General features: G+C 54.4%; 2 protein-coding genes across 14 annotated transcripts; one reads left to right on the top strand and one right to left on the bottom strand.

The window, feature by feature from the left end:
• Positions 1–947: 947 nt before the first annotated feature.
• On the top strand, positions 948–18,907 carry Sh2d3a (SH2 domain containing 3A). 12 transcript variants are annotated; one of them, XR_013431791.1, is made up of 12 exons: positions 1,379–1,518; positions 4,325–4,395; positions 4,944–5,054; positions 6,351–6,700; positions 7,033–7,109; positions 8,685–9,163; positions 9,278–9,393; positions 9,611–9,785; positions 9,869–9,980; positions 10,494–10,679; positions 14,428–14,596; positions 15,090–18,907. XR_013431791.1 is itself a non-coding variant. In XM_078034681.1 (12 exons), exons 3-12 carry the CDS (start codon positions 4,944–4,946, stop codon positions 11,649–11,651), a joined length of 1,671 nt encoding a protein of 556 aa, XP_077890807.1. In that variant the 5' UTR covers positions 1,379–1,518; positions 4,325–4,395; the 3' UTR covers positions 11,652–12,212. The 12 variants fall into 12 exon arrangements, 10 of the variants coding, with proteins under 10 accessions (XP_077890784.1, XP_077890807.1, XP_077890811.1 ...); XR_013431790.1 differs by having other exon boundaries at positions 15,086–18,907; XM_078034681.1 differs by lacking the exons at positions 14,428–14,596; positions 15,090–18,907 and adding an exon at positions 11,371–12,212 and having other exon boundaries at positions 8,685–8,845; positions 9,062–9,163.
• Positions 12,416–20,912, bottom strand: Trip10 (thyroid hormone receptor interactor 10). 2 transcript variants are annotated; one of them, XM_078034713.1, is made up of 15 exons: positions 20,781–20,912; positions 19,470–19,585; positions 19,329–19,385; positions 18,426–18,573; positions 18,285–18,347; positions 17,959–18,063; positions 17,744–17,872; positions 17,051–17,197; positions 16,750–16,944; positions 15,656–15,823; positions 15,308–15,417; positions 13,452–13,584; positions 13,123–13,259; positions 12,925–13,043; positions 12,416–12,815 (listed from the first exon to the last, which is right to left on the bottom strand). In XM_078034713.1, exons 1-15 carry the CDS (start codon positions 20,802–20,804, stop codon positions 12,667–12,669), a joined length of 1,800 nt encoding a protein of 599 aa, XP_077890839.1. In that variant the 5' UTR covers positions 20,805–20,912; the 3' UTR covers positions 12,416–12,666. The 2 variants fall into 2 exon arrangements, with proteins under 2 accessions (XP_077890839.1, XP_077890841.1); XM_078034715.1 differs by lacking the exon at positions 15,656–15,823 and having other exon boundaries at positions 20,781–20,911.
• Between the last annotated feature and the right edge of the window lie 270 nt (positions 20,913–21,182).

Raw genomic sequence — 21,182 nt, 5'->3', positions numbered from 1 at the left:
CCAGCTGAAATCATCTTCAGTGAGGGAACTATCTCACCCCATTCACCCCACCAGGCTATAAGTAGCACCCCCCTGCCCTCTCCATATGACTCGGCTCCCCCACGCCACGCGGGTCCCCAGGGGGCATGGGTACTTTGGGCCAACCTGGGTTGAAAGGGAGCTGCCGGGTTCTAATTCTTACAGCCACTAGGAGGCGCTAGACTCCTTCCCTGCAGGGGCCCCCTGACCCTCTCACTACCCAAACCGCTCCGGAACCTGGAGACTTTCCTGTTATTGGTGGGGGTGGAAGGCAGAGGAGGGGAACTCTACCTGGAAATTCCCAATTTTGTGATCCTACAGACATCAAAACTTTCACCCCCAAGAATGCTTGGCTTTCTATGCGTCCGTTTTCTCCTCTGTAAAATGGGTCACCATTTACTTTCCCTGCACTCTCAATTATCGTGGAGATCGTGGGGCTGCAAAGATGAAAGCCTTCCACGCCTCCGGGTTTGAATTCCGTCTCGACCACTCACACGACAGGACAATCTGGACAAATGTCTGAGCTCCCCTGGGCCTCAGTGTCTGCATCAAAAATTTGGGAACCTACCTCCCCCATCGAGTGACCTACTGAAACTTATGAGGTAGGACAGGCCAGCCGAAGTCTCCGTATGCAGTAAGTGCTCAGTAAAAGTCGTGGTGGCTACTGCTTTCAAGACTTATTATGAACCGTTGAAAACTTACACTTTGAGCCTTTAATAGGCGTGGGCAGAGAATTGTCTTGTCCACCCCCACTTTCTCCACTCGTCCCACCACCTGGGCGCTTCCCCTCGTTTTGCCCCACAGTCCGGCCCGATTCCACGCGTGCTGTGTTTTCCCGGACGTCTCTCCACAAAACCTGTCACCCACGCGGGGTCCTTTTGGGAACCCCAAGGGGGCAGTCTGGAGGAAATGCACGCCTCTCTACGTCACAGCCGCGGCCACCCCGGCCTCGGATCAGACCCAGACCGGGCGCCCCGCCCCTACCCGGAGCCCTGGGGGCGGGGAAAGAAGCACCTCCCTCGGTCGCACAGGTCACCGGGTGCACGGGTGCTCAGGGAGAGCCTGTTGGCAGCGGCGGGTCTAAGGTCTGTACATTTGAAAATCATTCTAGTGGCCTGAGAAGGGTGTGTGCGCGCTGAGTGGGCGTGGTCAGTCGGAAGAAGGAGGAGCTACATTTGAGGGGGCGGGGCCATTGGAAGAAGGGATTAGCGGAGTTCCCAAGGAGGCGGGGTCTACCGGAAAGAAATACCTCCGAAAAGGGGCGTGGTTAGCAAAGAACCGATCTAGGGGCGGGGCAAGGACGAGGGGCGGGGTGGGAGCCTGGGAGGTTGCGTTTGGAGGCGGGGCGCGGTCCAGTGGGCGGGGTCTAAAGAGGGCGTGGCCAGGTGGCCTGGCTAGGTTCCCACTAGGTGCGGTCTGGGGAGGCTAAGCCTAGTTGCAGTGCGCAGGGAGGGACCTGGAGCCACTGATCCTCCTTAGACCTTCACGGATCCGGCCTAGGTAAGCCGGAGGCCCTGGGCAGATCCAGGACTAGGGAATTTTGGAGGTGGAGAATCTTCTCATTCCAGGTACCGGCTTGCAGGGGGGATCTGGGGGCCTGTCCATGCGCGTCTGCATGGACTAGAGAGGGCATCCAGTGCGCCAGCGAGTGGGTCGCTGGGCGTCCCACGTGTCGGTGTAGCTGGGCGTACCTGCATGCACTCTTCTGTGTTTCCTGTGCAACCCAGGAATCCTCTGATTCCACTTTCGCTGGAGCGATCCCAGATCGGGTCGCTCCACTTCCTGGCTTAAAACCCTTCCAAGGCTCCCATTTCATCGCACTGAGATTAAAATCCGGGTCGCACCAGCTCCTGTGCGGGCTCTCCCCGCCGGTCTCTCCCTGACCTCCTCGAATTCCACTCCGTTCCTTGCTCGATGCACTGCAGCCACATCAGCTCCTCCAGGGTGTGAAAGGGTAAAAATAAAGATTCCTCTCACTGCCAGGTCTTTGCACTGGCTGTACCTGCCACCCGGACGACTCCATATCTTTGCAGTACTGCCTCCTTCTGTCCTGTGGTCTCAGCTCCTATGTCATCAACTCCTGACTTTGCTGCTTAAAGCAACCTACCCCCTCCAGCCTTCTTTATCACATCTTCCTGTTTTATCGCCCACATTGATTTCTCTTAGAAATTATCTTCGTTCATTGTTTTCCTCCTGTGTCTTACCTATCAGTCTTTGTACTCTGGAGGGGTAGGCTGGGATTTGACCTCAGCATCTCCAGGGTCTAGAGAGGGCAAAGCGCACACTAAGTGCTCTATCATCAGTGTTTGCTCAATTCAAATGTAAGACCCCAGAGCCCTTGGCCCCCCTGTGTGGGTGTTGTGTGTGCTTGTGGCTGTCTCCTTTATGTGGTGGCACTCCTGAGCTCAGCCCCTTTCCCCATTCTACCCCCTTTCTCTCTCCCCCACCACCCAAATAAATTATCTGAAAGGCAGGAGGATGATTTAGTTGGACTTTGACTGACCTGTGCCCACCTTGAAATCCCCAAAGTAACCCTGACTTCCGTGATCCACCTCCACTCCCACTAAGGGGGGCCTGAAGCAGAGGAGTTTGGGAGTTTGGAGTTGGGAGAGGAGAAGACCAAGGCCACAGAGCCTAGCCCATCTGACAAACAGGAAGTGGGCAGGTATTCAGAACACACCTGGCTTCAGGTATGCAGTGCCTGGAGCCAGCTCCCAGCCCAGCTGCCCTCCCCTAAAGCTGGCCAAGACTGATCTGGAAACTTCCTGCCCCTTCCTGGCCCACAGACCTCTGACTCAGGAAGCAGGAATCAGACCCCTCTGAGGCATTCACATGATGTTGAGGGGGGGATTAAGAAATAGACGCCCTTCCCTCCCACCCAAGGCAATTTTATCTCCCAACATTTGAGACACACTGGCCCAGGGGCCTGTGGAATGATTTTGAAGCTCCCAGAATGCGTTAGAACGAAGGAATGGTTGGGCGCCAAAACACAAGAAGAAACTGCAAACACAAAATTGCTACTCACTGATATTTCTCCAAATGTGTCCTCGCATTTAAAAAGTGCATGGGGTGTAGATCAGTTGTAGAGCGCTTGCCTGGCAGGTGCAAGGTCCTGAATGCCATCGCCAGCATTGGGGGAAAAAAATGCTAAAAAGAGAAAAATAGCATCACATGCTAAAGGGATAAGTTAGATCTTCTCACATCCTGAGAAACCCCAGGACTGCTGCCCCCAAACAGTGCATGTTTGTAAATTCATCCCCCCTTCAGGGTGTTTCCACCCAGAGAGCCACCAGGTTGATACCCTCAAAATTCTCCCAGTCCCGAATGAGCCCTCCCTGTCTACCTGGAAACTTCATCCTGCCTTCCGAACCTGCATCACATCCCACCTGGGTTTGTCTTTCCACCAGGTACTCCGTGACATCCTCCACCAAAGACAGGGGTTCCCATCTCTTTTGTCCACTTTGGGGGTCCAGTTCTTGGAACAGCACTTGGCACTGACACACAGGGCACTACCCACAAATACAAGTTCAGTGACTCGGTGAAAAAAAAAAATTTCCCCCTGCTGGGTGGGGATGGAGCCTGGAGACTTGTGCATGCCATCACCGAGCTGCACCCCCAGCCCCGTGAATCAAGTTTCTATGAAATGTGGTAGTGTACAACAGCTTCATTTTTTTCACTTCAGAAAGATCATTTTCCACCAGGTGTGGGGGCTATGCCTGATCCCAGCTGTCTGGAAGGCCGAAGCAGGAGGATCCCAAGTCTGAGGCCAGCCTGAACAACTTAGCAAGACCCTCTCAAAACAAAAATAAAAGGGCTGGGAATGTAGCTCAGTGGTAGAATGCACCTGGGTTCAATCCCCAGTACTGAAAAAAAGTTCTGTTCCATTTGAGAGTAATGCTTATGTTACATCTTCTCTCTTTGCAAGAATTCCATAGATGCATGACTACTTCCCTAGAACTACTGAACTCCAAATTAAAGAAGTTACTTGAGGCAGACATTATATCATACAAAGTTATTAGTAGACAGAACTTATATATATGTAAATATATATACATTTTAAATATGTTATATATAATTAATTTTATATATAATATGTAAATATAAAATATAACATATGATGTAATATTATGCCTAACATACAGATGTTATATGTTACAATAATACAATGTATTATATAATACATAAATATATAATAGATACAATACATATTCAGAAATATATATTATATATATATTATATATATATATATATATTTTAGAGAGAGAGAAAGAGAGAGACAGAAAATTTTTTTATATTTATTTTTTAGTTTTCGGCGGACACAACATCTTTATTTGTATGTGGTGCTGAGGATTGAACCCAGGGCTGTGCGCATGCCAGGTGAGCACGCTAATGCTTGAGCCACATCCCCAGCCCCAGAAATATATTTTATGTAATGCTATTTTTACATAATATATAAACATTTAGAAGTAAATTATGTAATGTTTATTTATAAATAGAATACATGAAACATAAGTTACTCAAATCAGATTTTTATATACAACATATGTATATTAGCTTATTTTTATGTAATAAATACTAAACATAAATTTATTTATTTATATATAAAATTATATAATCTTGGGCCAGGGATATAGCTCAGTAGTATAGCATGTATTTTGCATGCATAAGGCCCTGGATTCAATGCCCAGCAAAAATTGTGTGTGTGTGTGTGTGTGTGTGTGTGTGTGTATGTAAAATCCAGCTATAAGTAGTTTGTTTAATTTAGAACAGAATAGATATATGATATATATCATAGGTATTTACATTATATATATACACACACACACACGTATATCCGTATATCTCATTACACAGTTGTACTTCAAGATGTGATAGAATGTGGGCTGTCATCTCCAAAAGCAGGGCTCATTATTTTCATTCTGCAGATGTGGAAGACCAAGCCTGCACCCTCTGCCCTCAAGATGTCCATGCAGGGGCCACAGAATGGAGAGGACCTCAACCACCAACCCTGGTACCATGGACTCCTATCCCGCCAGGTACCACTTCTGCAGGGTCTCAGCACCATCTGATGGGGAATCTCTCTTACCCTCCACTCAGGGTTGCCTGGATCCTGCCTAAGGGACTTAGTGCCCAGGTCTGTTGGGACTGGTGGCAGGGGCACTGTTATCTGTCATGAAGCTTGGCTGGCTGTGCACTATCACTTTCTTTCTTTCAGTTTTCACCATCTTGGGGTCATGTGGAGGATGGTGATGAAGACTGAAGAGGGTCTTAATGCCCTCCAAACCACCCCATCAGTTCTCTATCTCTCCCTTGGAGCCCTGTCTCTCTCCTGGCATCTCCCTTTCAGTGCAAGGCTCCCCACCTCCAACTCGGTGTCACATCCCCAGGAGGCCTGGGACTCTGAATGTCCAATGAGATTCTGGGAGATTTTTGGTTTTTAAACCCCCCTCCTGGAGCCAGACATCCTGGGTTCAAATCCCAGTACTCTGATCTTGGGCAAGTTATTTGACCTTCCTGGGCCTGAGTTTCTCCATCTTGATCATGGACATAATAAAACGTCCCACTTAGCCTTGTTACAAGGACTTGTTACAAGGACTTGAGTTAATACCATGTACACCAAAAGCAGTGCCAGACCCAGAGGAAGGGTTGTACATGTGTCATGTATTTATTTCTCTGTCTTCAGCTTCCCTCTCCAGCTCCACTTTGCCTCTCCCAGGGGTCCTGGCCCTCCCACCTTATTTTGACCCCAGCTACCACAGTTAGCATAAGATTGCTTGGAAATATAAAGGAGAGGTTTAGGGGGACGGTGATCTATAAAGATCCAGTGAACGGCTTTTCTTGAAGCCACATTTGCATGGCAAGCCCAGGGCATTCACCAAGTTTGAAGTTGCATGGGTCAGCCTGGCTACACCAGAGTCTCAAGATGTCATCAGTTAAGAACAATCAACACTGTGAACTTGTTCATGTTGGTTGTTGAAGAGGGGGTACATGGAGCTCCATGGTCAGGACCCAAACCCATCCCGCGGCTTCACCTTCCTCTAGCAAGGTTTTACCAGTCAGGTCTGAACATTCCCCACAGAACTTCTGCCCACGTCCCATTGGCCCGCTCTTGCCACATGATGCTGGGCGCAGGGGAGCCTGGGAAATGTAGTCCAGTTGTGTGCCCACCACAAAAGGGGAAATGGTTTGATGTGAAACTACCCCATCTCTGCCTGGCACAGAAGTTTCACGGGGGTGGCTTTCTGTGGGTGGAGAAGTGAAGGGAAGGCGTCACTGTTGACCACTGGTCTGGACTCATTCCTAAAACCCTGCCACCTGCCCTCCATCCTCAGAAGGCCGAAGCTCTTCTTCTGCAAGATGGCGACTTCCTGGTCCGTGCCTCCGGGTCCCGTGGGGGCCACCCTGTGATCTCCTGCCGCTGGCGGGGCTCCGTTCTACATTTCGAAGTGTTTCGTGTGGTCATGCGCCCCCGGCCAGGCCGACCAGCAGCTCTCTTTCAGTTGGAGGACGAGAGGTTCCCCAGCATGGCTGCCCTGGTTCTCAGTTACGTGACCGGCTGCCGCCCGCTGTCCCGGGCCACAGGGGCTGTGGCCTCCAGGCCCGTGATTCGGCAGGGGCCTCTGCGGCGCAGCTTTAGCGAGGATATACTGATGGACTGCCCAGTCCGCACAGGACATTTCAGGTACTCACAGTCTCTCGGCTTCTTTGACAGCCCCCAACATCCTCCAGGTTTCTCCCTCTCACTTTTGTGGGGGTCTGTCCTGAGCATTGTGGGAAGTTGGGCAGCATCCCTGACTTCTCCCTCCTAGAGGCCAATAGAAACCCTTCCCTCTCTCCCTTGCTAAATATAATAACTAGGATGTCTTCACCCGATGCCCGTGTCCTCTGGAGGTAGGTCACCTTGCTGGTCCAGAAGCTTAGTTACAGAGTGACTGGATGCAGCTTTTCCAGGCATTGGCGGTGGCTGCCCTCCCTAGGCTGGGAGTATAGTTCTCTCCTACCTCTGTCCCCCAGGGACAGGAAGTGGAGCAACAGTCAGCCTGCAGACTTGGAGCTCACAGGGGAGTCAAAAGAAGACCACTCTAGACCAGGTGAGTGTCATCCAGGGCAGCACATGGCTCACATGGGCTCTGCCATTCACCCTCTGTGTGATCTAGGATGTGATGTAACCTCTTGGAGCCTCAACTTCTTGTTCTGGTAAATGGAGACAATAATGCTCCCAGTGTTGTCACCTACTTTGTAGGTGCTTAAAAATATGTATTTGTGATTATGCCAAGAAACTACATGTTCTTTCCATGGCTGACCCTTCTGACCATTCTTGTCAAATACCCTCTTCAGCGGAGATGATCCTCCTTTCACTTCCTGGAATCTCCCAGGCTAGTTTCAGGACCTTTGTACTTGCCGTTCTCACCGTTGACAGGATCATTCGTATTTCCCTAACCTTTTCTTGACTGGCCCCTTCTCATTCAACCCCAGTGCCTCAAAGTGGCTGACCATGACCATCTTATCTAAAGGAAGACTTGCCCTCATGACCCCTCATTTCTTGTTTGTCCTGTTTCCTCCCCCCATATTCAACATGAGCCCTCACCATATGCCAGACTCTGCCCTGAGTGCTAAGGTACATCAATGAGTAAAAAAACCCAAGATTACCATCCAAGAGGGTCCATGTTCTATTAGAGAACAATGGACCATGAACCACAAAGATAAGTCCAATGTGTATGCTTTGGGATAAAAATTAAAAGTAGTAAGGGTGATTGAATGTGTAGGGATAGAGGTAGATTTTGCACCTTTAAATAGTTGTCAGGAAAGGCTCCACTGAGAAAGATTTGAGGGACAGGAAGGAAAGAAAAGTGTGGATGACTGGGGTTGAAAGTGACCCAGACAGAGAAATAGGCAATGCAAAGGCCCTGAGGTCAGAACAAGAGCTTGAACTGTTCCTTCAAACAAAGGAGATGAGTGAGCTGAACAGTAGGAATAGGGAAAGGTCAGAGAGATCCTGGGGTTGAGATGAATGAAGACTTCCTCAGCCACTGTGTCAGAACTTTGACTCCTGGAGTGAGCTGGGACCCTTGGGGAGGCTTGGAGCCCCTAGAACAAAGCATTTTAAAATGCTTCGAAAATGCAGTCTCCTAAAACTCTTGGTATCATTTTAAGAACTAATAACCCCAGAGGTCAACATGCCACAAACTCACAAGGTATCATTTGGAAGTTTAATAAGTTCATTTTTTTGACACTTGTGTAGTTTTTTGAATTTTGTATAATGTATTTTTATTTTTCATTTTGTTCAGTCCATGCTTACCATCTTCAATCACAAGGGCAAAAATGAAAAACTCAGATTTAAAATGTGGGGGCTTGGGTGTGGTTCAGTGGTAGACATTTGCCCAGTACGCATGAGGCTCTGGGTTCCATTCCCAGCCCCACCCCCCCAAAAAAAAAAGAAATGAAAAAGTTAGATGTAGTTTTCAAACTATTGGTAAGTGTGGGTGGCCTTTATACTGGAGAAGTTGTTAAGGTACAAAAACTGCACCCCAAGACAGGCTGGGATACTGTGTTATCCACTGAATGAGCAGATGAATCAGATGGAAATCATGAATCTCCCACCTGCCCCCACCTTACCAGCTATCTTCCCAGTGTACTCCCATCATCCCCTCTTGTATGATCCCCAGGAACCTCCACTATGCCGATATCTGCCCTGCTCCGGACAGGCAGTGACCCCGTGTTGCCCAAGGCCCCCGCTCCCCTGGGGACTATTGCTGACAATCTCAGAGCCTCCGATGGCCAACTTCATGCTAAGGCACCAACCAAGCCCCTCCGGACACCCTCACTGGTGCTTACTGGAAGACCCCCGACCTACTGTGAGCTGGTGCCCCGCGTGCCCAGTGCCCAGAGAATACTTCCTGGCCAAAGCTGTTTGGAGCCAGAGTCACCATGGTGGGAGGAGGAGGAGGAGGAAATGGTGAAGGAGGACAGATGTTTTGCAAGGCCACAGGACGAGGTCTCCTTTTGCTCCCCTGATACCCGATCTTACCTGCTGGGTCCCCAGAATCGGCCCCTGGACCCCAAAGTCTTGCGTATTCTCCGTGGTTTGTTCCTGGATCACCATCCTGGGAGCACCGCCCTCCACTTGCTATTGGTGGACTGCCAGGTGAATCACCTGCACCCCCGCCCCCCACCGCCGCCGGGGCGGGCTGAAGCCAGGCAGGGCCCAATCGAACCTATACTAGCTTCATGGAACTGACCTCCCAATTCTCTCCCGAAGGCTGCAGGCCTCCTAGGAGTGACCAAAATTCAGCGAGCTGCCATGGGCGTCGCTTCGGGCCTGGAACTGCTCACGCTTCCCCATGGGCATCGCTTGAGGCTGGAACTGCTGGAGAGGTGATTCATCGACCTGGAACCTTGGTCCTGGAGGGGAAGTGGGTACGGGGGAGGTGCCCTGCACTTGCTGAGGGGAGCGATTCCCAGGCTCTCCAAACATTTCCCTATTCATGGCCTCCCAGGGGGGAAGAGATGGGCAGTGCCACCTCCAATCCCACTCACCCACGCATTACAAACCTCCCTACTGCCCCCAGACCCTTGTTCTCTGCCTCCGCAGGCTAGAGACGCTGGCCCTGGCCGGGGCGCTGGCGGTGCTGGGCTGCTCTGGACCGCTGGAGGAGCGCGCAGCCGCACTGAGAGGCCTGGTGGAGCTGGCTTTGGCGATGCGGCCAGGGGCAGCAGGGGACCTGCCCGGGCTGGCTGCGGTCATGGGAGCCCTTCTTATGCCACAGGTGTGTGGGAAACGGATGGGGAGGTAGCTGTAGCGCAGGAAATGGAAACGGGAGAGGAGGCAGGCACGGGTCTCTTTGCTTAGGTGTCCCGGCTGGAACACACGTGGCGCCACCTCCGACGGAGCCACACAGAGGTTGCGCTGGCCTTCGAGCAGGAGCTGAAGCCGCTGATGCGGGCGCTGGATGAGGGAGCGGGTAAGTGACTGTCTGGGATTAGACGTCGCGCGGAGCTGGGGACCAACTTTAACTGGAATCTCAGCAGAGCCCTAGGCCCCGCCCCTACCCTAGACTCCTCCCCCTGCTCTAGACCCCGCCCCCTGGGCGAGACTGGGTCCCAGCCTTATCTTAGGCCCCGCCTCATTGGGGCTTCAGCCCTAAGCCCCGCCCCTGCCCTAAGTGTGGAGTGCTAGGCTCAATCCTATGTGTCTGTCCCCAAGCCTTGTCCTGTCTTAGGTCCCATCTTGGTTCCGTGTGGCATTCTATTTCGGTCCCAGACCCGGTCCCCCTCACCATCGGCCCCGCCTTCCACACTAGGCTCGGTCCAGGGCCCTTCGCCTCGGTCCTAAGCCCCGCCGCCTTCGACCACGCCCTTGACCCAGTCCTCTCCGTAAAGCCCCGTAAAGCCTCGCTCTGGCTTCGGTCCTAGGCTCCACCCAGCCCTAAACCCACACACCGCCCAAACCCAGATCAGACCCTTCCCCTCCATAGGACCCTGCGACCCTGGCGAGGTGGCGCTGCCGCACTGGGCGCCCGCGGTGCGCCTGCTGGAGGGCGAGGAGCTTGCGGGGCCGCTGGAGGAGGGCTGCGAGCGGCTGCTGCGGACCCTGCACGGTGCGCGTCAGATGGCCGGCGACGCGCGCAAGTTCCGCAAGGCGGCTGCCCAGCGCCTGCGAGGTGAGTGCTCGCTCCGCGCCTGGCCGCCAGGGGTCCCGACATCAGGGACACCCCTCGGAGTCTCAGTTGGATGCCTCCAATCCCACCTGCCCCAGGACAGGAGCGGGAGTTTGCACCCCAAGCTCGCACACCAATTAACAGTATTGACAGGAACGCCAAGTATGGCCTGGGCTCCGAAAGGGGCGGCCCCGCCTCTCCGAGCCACACCCACGGGTCCCATTCCCAGTCTCCCACCTGGGACTACCAGGCCTCCGGGGACTCTCGACCCCCAAGAACGCCCAGCTTCCTTCCAAAGGACTCAGTTCTTCCACCTGGTAGAACACTCTCACGGCGCTCAGAGCCCCCACTCCCCGCTATCCTGGGTTCCTGTCCGGACCATTCCCGCCTTCAAGGGTGACCTTCGCCCTTCCCTCTCTTAAGGTGGCCAACCTACCCTCCCCGCTATCCTGGGTTCCTCGTCCGGACCATTCCCGCCTTCAAGGGTGACCTTCGCCCTTCCCTCTCTTAAGGTGGCCAACCTACCTTCAAGCTTGCAATGCAAGATGGCTCTGACCTCAAATTGCCTCAGGGGCGGCCCCAAGGTGGGGGTCCCTGAATCTTGTATTTGAAATAGGCCATCCCCAGGGGCCCTGGCTGGTGAAAAGCCACCCCTCGGTCAGGCAAGTACTAACCCCGCCCAGTGGCTCCACAGACTGGAGCAGAGTCCTTTTGCTTGGTCGAAGTCTCAAGTTGAAAAAACACCGATGCGGGGTGCGGAGGGGCGAGGCGGCCCTCCGGGCCCCACCCCCAGCCCACCTGACCCACTTTCCAGGATTCCAGCCTAACCCGGAACTGAGGGAGGCCCTGACCACTAGTTTCATGCGGAGGCTGCTCTGGGGGAGCCAGGGCGCCAGTGCGCCCCTATCAGAACGCCTGGAGAAGTTCCAACATGTGCTTAGCATCCTGTCGCAGCGTCTAGAGCCTGACCACTAAGACAAGAGACACCCTTCTTTACACCAGGACCCCAAACTTCCAGGGACCTCCAAGGAGACCAAGGAAGTTGCCTCAGGCTTCTCACAGCCTTGAGCAGTGGAAACTGGCTCCAGGCCTCACAAAAAGGAGGCAATCCAAGTTTGCAAAAATGCACAAGGATCCTGGGGTGGGGGTGCAGCAGCCTCCTGTCTCACCCTAGAAGACTGACCTAGGTAAACTGGAGGCCACGCTCCTGCCACACACACACACACCCCACAGCTGGGAACACCCAGAAAGCAATGCCCGGTGGAGAACATGTGGCTTTTCTTGGTAAGAGAACTTGCAGATCTAGTATCAGGAGTTCAAAATTCGACTGTACTTCTGAAAAGCTGTGTGACTTTCAGCAGATCATTTCACTTCTCTGTGCTGACCTTCAACACAAAAGTGAAACTGTGTGCTTTCTAGGGTTTGTGGCTGAGATGAAAGCTTAATGTTCCAATCAGATCATGGTGGAGAATGCCTGGCACCCAGCAGGTACTCAATAAACCCTACCCATTCTCAGTAAGCTACAATGCACAGGAAGGAATGGAGTTTGGTTTCTTTCTTCCTCTCCTGGAGTGACAAGCACCCACTGACTTAAAACCAACTCCCATTAAGGGGCAGGGTTTGTCAAAGGTGTGCTCAAGTTCACCTCCCCTTCCTCATTCCTTGTGTGGCCAGGAGGGTGGCACTGGAGGATCTGGGCCCCATGTCTAATCCTCTAACAAGGCACAGACTCCAGAAACTTTACATAATTTTTTTTTTTTATATAAAACGAAATGGCCCAAGCCGAGTGGCGGGAAGACTTGAACATGAGTATGTACATCGAGCTGGAAGGCACAGCGGGTCTGTTGGGATGACAGGTGGGATGGGGGGCAGCAGGTTACACAGGTCTCAGCCAAAGCCACGGGGGCAGAAATAAAGTGCATAGGTCCTAGGGCTCCCCGTGGCCCAGAAGCAGCAGCCGACAGGCCCCCTCTTCCCGCCTCTGGCAAGTTCAGTTGAGCGAGACTCGGAGGTAGGAGGTGGGCACATAGCCCTCACCTCCCTGTTTCCGCCTGACCCGTGTCCAGCCGTCGCCTTTGTCCTCTTCCATCAGACTAAGGTCCTCGCCCTCGGTCATGGAAATGGTGCCCTCGCTGGACCCTGTCGTGGGGTGGGCCCGGGTCTCTGCTTTAGGCCAACTTGAACATCCTAGCCAGAGACGCCCAGAGCAACTGATGTGCCCCCACCCCCACCCCCCTGCCGCTCTCACCTTCAAAGTGGTAAATGGCCACACACTGGCCTATGGGAGACGTGGGCTCCTCAAAATCCTCATCGAACTCCGTGTAGATGGGGGTGTCCTGGCCCTCTTCTGAGGGGGGCTCTTCAGAGCTGGGTGGGAGAAGAAGGCAGATGGAAGCAGGCCCTCCGGGTGGGCTCTTGGGCCACACCTGTCTGCCTCCCAGCTCACCTCTCCTTGTTGTCCTGTGACCCATTGCTGCTGCTGTCTGGGGGAGCACTGGATGGGGGGTCGGGGGGCCGGGTGTGCCGGCCCAGGCTGTCCCCTCGATTGCTTAGGACCCGGCTCTCGGCTTCTGCCAGCCAAGCCTGGGAGGACAAGATCACATCAGCTCCGGGGCAGGGCTCCGAGGTCGGCCCATCCTGCACCCGGAGATTTCCTGAGATCACCCATGCACACCCAAGGCCATGATGAGAAACAGCTGGATCCCTGTCCCCCACCCGGCAGTGACTCAGCCAGGCTGGCCGCCACTCCACCCCTCCCCAGGGCCTTCCCCTTACCTCGTACTTTTGCACTTCCAATTTCAGCCGCTCAATGTTGCTCAGGGTTTCTGTGATCCGGGGCTCCAAGCTGGCAGGGTCACCCATTTGAGGTGTCTTCTCATACACATCCTTCATTTTCTTCAGAGCCTCCCTGGGGCAAGACAGGAGGAAAGAGTTGCAGGTGAACAGGGGCTCGAAGCCAGGAGCAAGGCGAGATTGGTTAGAACTCAAATGTGGGGGCCAGCTACTCGGGAGGCTGAGGTAGTAGGATTGCTTGAGCCCAAGAGTTCAAGGCCAGCCTGAGCCATCTAGCCAGACCCAGTCTCAAAACAAAGAGCTTCCATGCTAGTAGGGCTCACTGCCTGGGTTTGACTCTCAGTTTGGCATTTCCTGCTGGTGTGAGCTGAGGCTACAGAGCCTTGCCTGCAGATCTTAACCTTGAAAATGGGAATAACAGCTTGTGTGGGCTGGTGTGAGGACTGGAGCAGTACTTGGTACACAGTAAGTTCCCCACAGTAATTCAATTATTCCTATGTCCATTGGGTACCTGGTATATACTAGGCATTATCCTAGCTCTAGGGGACTGGGCTGTAGCTCAATGTCAGAGCACTTCCCTGGCCAGTGTGAAGCCCTGGGTTTCGTTGCCAGCACCGGGATGGGACAGGAAAGAAAAGAAACATAGAGTCAAGATCAGGGAGTTCATGTGGAGGGTGCAGAATAGTGCCTGGAGCCCAGTAGGTGTTCGTGATTGCTAGCTGTGAAACTATCATAGTCTCCCATTCCCACCTCCGGGTACATCGGGTAGTGGGAGCACTCATGGAATATGGCAGTCTCAGCTCAACTTCCTTCTAGTCATTACCTGACCCATGTCACATATGAGGAAATCGAGGCAAGAAGGTGAAGCAAGCTGCCTGAGCCCTCTGGGACAGCTAGAATTCACGAGCAGCCTCCCTTGACTCTAGGCACGCACCCTTTACCTGCCCCTCCACCACAGAAACCCTGAAACCACCTAGTGCCAGATGAAACTTCACCCCCGGAAAAGCCATCTGTCGGAGAGGTTACTCGCAGACAGCAAACTAGAACTTGGCCGCCTCCTGGCAAGTGGCAAACGTCATTCCTGTTATGTAACAGGACTGGGAAGAGGATTTTGCTGCTTGGAAAGAGTGAGTAAAGATTTTCTTTTTCATCTGGCAAATTTTTATTGTTAATATTTAAAGTGTTTCAATTATTAAGTAGACAGCCATATCCTTTTCTCCCCTTTTGTGGTGATTAGACTGCTAGATTTCTTGATATTGAACCATCTTTGCATTATTGAGATAATGCCCAACTGATTATGTGTATTTTTTTTTCTTTAAAATTTTTTTTTCCTGATTACATAGTAAAGGAGACAACATAAAATTTCCTCCTGTGGTCCCCTTGAGGCTTACAGTTCTGTGGCATTAGGTACCTATATCCAAGTATCACCACACATGGTGTATTATTTTGTGATATGTCATTAGATTTGCTTGGCTAGGATTTTGTATCTAAAATCAGAAGCGAGGTAAAAGGAGCCCGTCATTTTATTGGCTTGAGTTCTTGCTCACTGATTTAGGGACCCAGGTTTCCCCGGCCTCCTAAATAAGCTGGCAGCTCTCACTCTTTCTGTTTGCTAGAAAGGCTTGCAGGAGAAGGAAAGCAGTTTCCTCCCGGTGCGTGAAGAATGACCTGTAAAACCACCCCGCTGGCTGGTGTCTCTGGGAGATTTTTGGGTGCATCTGAGTGTAATTATTTTCTGGTTGTTTTTCCCCTGTGCTAGGCAAGCACTCCACCATTCCTTTAAATGTAACCCCCTGGCACGGTTCTGTCCCCTGCCTGCCGGCTCTGCCAGGCTGTACCTCTGATCCACCTCCTTCTGCAGCTCCCGGTTGCGTTCTTCCAACTGCTGCTGGAGCCGCTTTCTCTGCTGCTCTGGGGGCAGGTGGCTGAAATCCTCCGATGCCACAGTCTGCAAGACGGACAGAGGCCTGAGTCTGGGATTCTGAAGTCGAAGTTTCCAGGCGCTGCACACTCCTGAGGATTCAAGTCTGCCTTCCTCCCCTTCCAAGGTTCTTGGGAGCAAGGCCATGCACAGAGCGAAGCAGGAGAGGGGCCCAGCCGGCCGCGGGAAGCGAGCCCGGGGTCCGCCACCCTGCCGCTGGGCGGGCCAGGCCAGGGCCGTCCCTCCTCCCCCAGCCTTCACTTACCCCACGGCCACCTCGAAGGCTGCGGAAGGATGCTAGCCGCGGTTTGACCGACTTACTGATCTCACTCAGTATGGCCAAGGGGTCGCGGCCGGACCGGGGGGACGGGGGTCCGTTAGGCAAGGCCGAGGGCAGGGGGCCCCCCAGGGGGGAGAGGGGTGGGGGGCGTGGCTACCAGCGGGGGCCAGGAGGGGATGAGCCAGGAGGAGGTGGGAGTAGAGAACGAGGATGGATGAACGTAAAGATGGACGCAGAGAAGGAAAAACAAAAGGGAGAAAGAAAGAAAAAAAATCATAACGGTAAGAAAATCACAACTTGAGATGCACAACCACACAGAACACACGTGCAAGGGCAACACAAAATCCAGGAGGTGGCAGGGAGGACGTCAGGCTGCGGCCTGGAGGTCATGCCCCCCCCCCCCCATCTCCCGCATCCCTTGGCCCTTAGGACCAGGGGCTAGCGCAGACCCATGGCCGTCCAGGGGCTTTCTGGACTCACAGTCTAGAAGGTGTGGGAGGCACATGCAGGAATCAAGGGCTGAGACACAGGCCAAAGGGGCATGCCATTCAGAGGGGGGTGTGGAAGGCAGGAAAGGTCAGGGGAGGAGAGGGCGGAAGGCCAAGATGGCAGGTGTCAGTGGGAGGGGTCTAAGGCACACTGGGGAGCCGGGGCTGTCCGAGGTGGAAACGAGGGTGTTAAGGTATTCGTCTGACACTGAAAACCAAAAAGTCCCCAAAGAAAGTGGCATAAGGAGTGGTGGACCAGGGACCCATGAGCCAGATGGAGGGACTAAGGTGGGGGCACTCCTGAAGGACAGGCTCACAAGCCATCAGGCCACACGAATTCCATTAGCAGGTCTTTTCTCAGCATCCCAAGAAGCAGCAGACAGACTCCACAGGACCCCACCCTGCCCCCCTCGGCCTCGGGGGACTCCCAAGCCAATGGGCCGCCCGCCCGCCTTCCTTCCCTCCAGCCCGGGCCTGCAGCCAAGAGGAAAATTCCTGCCCCGGACTCAGCGTTCCAGTGGCTGGGCCCAACTCAGTGGGGCCTCGACTGTCCCCATCACTGCCCTCTCCCACAAGATTCCGGGCCCCCACCTTGTTCTTTTTGCCGAAGGGCCAGCGCTTGGCACGACTGCGGCCAGGGCCCCGGAGCTCAGGCCGTCCATCTGAGGGGGTGCCCAGGCTGCTGTCGGAGGGTGCACGGTTCATGGGCTGGCTGAAGTCTTCGAATTCCACGTCGCCAGGGCGGGCGAAACCTGACTTATGCAGCTCTATGAGGACCTGGGAGTCCTGGGAGAAGGGGCAGTGGGTGGACAGTCAGGGGCAAGGCCAAGTGCCTAGTTGGGGGGGACCCAACCCTCCCCAGGCCCACTCCTCAGCCCAAACAGACACCCACATTCTTGGCATCCACAGCGTCGGCAGCCACCTTCATGCCCTCCAAGCACTTGGCGATGATGGGTACCACCTGCAGTTCCGCCTCCGATAGCAGCCCATACCCAGCTCCTAGGCGGGTGGCTCTGCGCTCATCCATGTCCTGCAGCTTCTGTGGGGCCGGGGCAAAGGCATGAGAAGCATGGGTGGGGGCAGCTCAGATGTGACGGGCTCTGCAAACATGATGGCGCTCAGGCCATCAGCACCAGCCCCTGCCCAGTGTGGTGGGGAAGACAGTCCAATATGGAGACTCCAGCCCAGTGGGGCTGGGGCTGAAACACAGGGCCGCAGCTCTCAAAGGTGACCCTTGCCTAGGGACTCAGAAAAGCCTTCTCAAAAGAGGAGACAATGGAACAGGGCTTTGAAGAAAAAAATAGAAGCAGCACAGATGATCCCAGCACCCAGTCTGGAACAGAGACTGGGAAAGGAGGCTGAAAGAGAAGACAGATGAGACCTAGAGGTTGTTAGAGCTGGGGCCTTAGAAGAGCGAATAAGAGTTCCAGAAGGAGAGAAAGGCATCCCGGGAAGAAAGCTTGAGTAAATGCACAGCTCCTTGTCACTACAGGTTTCTAATTCTATTTCAGCCCAGGACGGGGACGTGGCAACGGGGGTGTTGCCACATGTGTAAGAGTTAGGCTGAAAGCTGAGGAGTGCTCACATCAAATATCTGGGGCATCTGTGAAAAATAGAAGTGGGCCTGGTCTCGGTTAAAGCGCTGTAACTGGGCCGCATATTCATTCTTGCTTTCTTCTGCCATATGACTCCGGAGGTGGGCTTGCTGTTTGGCCTGAGGGATACAAGGCAGAGGTTATTGCCAGGTTCTGGCCATGTCCCACTCTGACCCGTCCAGCCTGTCACAGGCCCCACATGCACCTTCTCCACATCAGCCTTGGTGGCATTGATATCCTGGTCTAGGCGCTCAGCGGTCTGGGCTGCTTTCTCTGCCTCCCGGCAATCTCGCTCAAACTTACGTTTACTCTGTGGAGGAGACAGAAGCGCGTGAAGCCATCCCCAGTAGGGGAGGTGGGAAACCAAGGTCATTAGGGACTGGTGGGAAGTCACCCAGCAGATGGGGGACCATGGGTATGCTGGGAACTCTTGGGAGAGGGGCGTCCTGGCCAGAAAGAGGGAGCAGCTCTGGGGATGGCTCTGCTCACCCTGCTCCCCAGGCCAGAGCTACCCACGCCCAGGGAACTCACATTTTCCAGCTGTTTGAAGCCACTCTCCAGCTGCTGCTGAGCCCGCCGTCCTTCCTGGAAGTGCTGTGGAAAGGAGGGCGAGAAGGCTCACCAGGGTTCCGGCAGGTGCCCTCGGCAAGACCCAGGGAGTGGGGCCCTCACCATCTTCCTCTCCTGCTTCATCTCCTGCGAGTACTTGACCAACTCAAGACACACACGCACGCTGAGGTTCTCAGCCACCAGTTCCCGCTGGCCTGCGAAGTCATTCACCTCCTGGAGAATCTGCACAAAGGACTGCTGCTGGCTAAACCTGGGACCGGGGAGAGGCTGGGATTCAGGTTCTCCAGGAGCAGGATGCCCTAGGACCCGTCTCCGGGTGAGAAGGGACATGTCCCGAACATTCATCCCCAAAGCAATGATAAGTTCTGATCCATAGTCCTTATCCTCAGCCCTTGATTCAGATGTGATTTAGAACTCAGAATCCTGGGGACTTGGGTAAAGGGGTATAACTCTTATACAATGTAGAGGCCATGGCACAGTTGTTCACTGTACTGTTAGGAATTGATGACAAGGGGGAACAGTCTGTGCAAGTTACTAGAACATTTTCAATGCTTGGATATAAAGAACAACAATATTCACACTAAGTAGGATAAAAAGACTAGAATCAACATCAAGTCAGTTTTGTTGGAGATTGCTGTCAAGTTACCACAGAACAACATCAACAAAAAAAAACACTTGTTTGATTTCTAGAGTTTTTTAGATTTTTGGAATGGGAGATTCAGAATGAAGAGACACGTTCTCACAGTCACTGTGGGCTGGACCCTTTTAACACTTTAACCCAGCTGGCTTCACACAAGGCCATGGTCACCGGTCCCATTTCCCAGATGAGGAAAACAGAGGCATAGAGAAGTCACTTTCCCAAAGGCACTCATTTTGCAAGAACCAGAGCATCCTACTCAGCAGATGAGAGAAGGAGAAGCAGAGAACTTGAGCCCCACACCCAAGGTGGCTGGCTAGGAGGAGCAGATTTGGGACAGCGGGGGTCATCCCCCTCTCCATCCTTACTTGGATTCAGGGTCATCTTTGGCAGGTCTCTTGGGCAGATATTTCTTCACGAGGTTCCTAAAGGAAGACAGAGGCAGGAAGGCTGAGCCACCCAGCCTCAGGCCACCCCTAGTTCCGCGCCAAAAGGGCCCAGGGTCTCACCGCAGCTGCTTAGCATAAGCTTGCTCCACCTCTGTGCGTTCTTTCACGAACTTCACGTATCTGTCCAACAGGTCCAGCCCCCACTGCGTGTGGCGCTCGAGTACCTCAAACTGATCCTGATGGCGAGCATGGAATGGGGAGGGCCAGGGTCACGACCTCGGGACCCCACGTCGGGCCCACCGACCAGATGCACTGGCAGCCTCAAAGCCCTGCGCTCCAAGGAGGAGTGGCTTCCCGGCGCCGCCCCGGCGTGGCGCAGGAGGAGGCAGGAAGCTGGCGGGAACCCCCTCCCCTTCCCGGGAAGGGCCAGAGAACAGGGCTGGGGCCCCTGCAGGACAACAGGGTCTTGGTCTCCCGACAGCCTAGAGGGGTGTAAAATTTGGAAAGGCTCCTCCCACTGCCCGGGCTCCCCTAATCCCCCCAGATACCGGAAAATCCGGCCGGCCTGGCGTGAGTCAGGGCCAGAGGGGCAGGGTTTGCAGCAGCTAATGGAGGGGGGGAACTTCGGAATAGCCAGGGGGCAGGCAGGCACCAAGTTCTCTGATTCGGAGTCCTCGGATGAGTGACTCAGTTTCCCCATTAACTCCACTACGCCTCCAAAAATAATCCCACAGTGGGAGAGGAGGTGGCGATCTAGCTACCCTGCTGCACCCAGGAACCTAGGGATTCCGCCGCCCCCAGAAAAGGGAGGGCTCTGAGGTCCAGCTTGGAGAGGGGGAAATTTCTGGGGCTTCCTGGGTGAGATAAGAGGCAGCCGAGGGGCAGCCCCGCCCTCGAGTGTGAACTGGGGAAGGGCCGAGAGGGGTCAGGGGCCGAGCCTCGCAGCCCCCTGCCCCTCCAGAAGCGTTCCAAGCCCCTAGGTGTAGATTAAAGGCGACTGAAAGGCGCTCAGTACTAGTAGGTCCCACGTGGGGAAGAGGATGGCCAGAGGGTCCCCTCCCCCTCCCAGTCGGACAGGCGGGCGGCGGGCAGGGACCCAGGGGCCGTAAGATAAGCCGCCGGCCTGACCAGGGCGCTCAAAATAGGTGACCTCGCCGGGCTGCCCCGGCCTGGTCCTAGAACTTCTTTCCGCCTCACTCTCAACCAACCCGTGCCTCAGTTTCCCTACACCAGTCCTGCAAACTCTCTCTTAGTCTCTGGGCGTCCAGAGACTCGCTGAAAACTCTGAGAGAGGACGCGGGGTAAGAGGGTGGGGACCCAGGGGTCAGTGGAAGGGAAAGTGCTGAGTCCCCGCTAAGGTACAGTGGGGACAAAGGGGGAAAGTCTGCACTCCAACAAGGGAGAACTTGGAGTCGGGTCGACCGGACTCACCCACAACTCGGTGCCCCAATCCATGCTGCTCCCGCCGCCGAAGCCGCCGCCGCCGCCGCCGCCGCCGCCGCGCCCGGTCCCCGCTGCCCGCCGCCCGCCTCCCGCCTCCCGCCGCCCTCCGCGGGGAGACTCTGCCCCAGGCGGTGCGCCCGGCCCCGCCCTGATTCGCTCTGCCACGCCCACTGCATGCCATGCCACGCCCCTTCACGATTTGCCACGCCTCCTGCCCCGCGCGGATCCCCGCTCGGCGCCCCAAGGGCGGGGCTACGAGAAGGCGGGCCCAACGGACGCTCCGCCCCACTAAAAAAAACGTTGAGGCCCGTAGCCACTGGACCGACCCCTTAAAGGACCCCCACCCATTTTCTAAATCTCTGGGGCCCCCTCTCATCCTCCCACCTCCTC

The sequence above is a fragment of the Ictidomys tridecemlineatus genome, chromosome 2 (assembly GCF_052094955.1).
Source record: "Ictidomys tridecemlineatus isolate mIctTri1 chromosome 2, mIctTri1.hap1, whole genome shotgun sequence".
Lineage (NCBI taxonomy): Eukaryota > Metazoa > Chordata > Mammalia > Rodentia > Sciuridae > Ictidomys > Ictidomys tridecemlineatus.
Note: the sequence above shows the minus strand (reverse complement) of the source record. Positions and strands in the feature narration are given on the sequence as shown.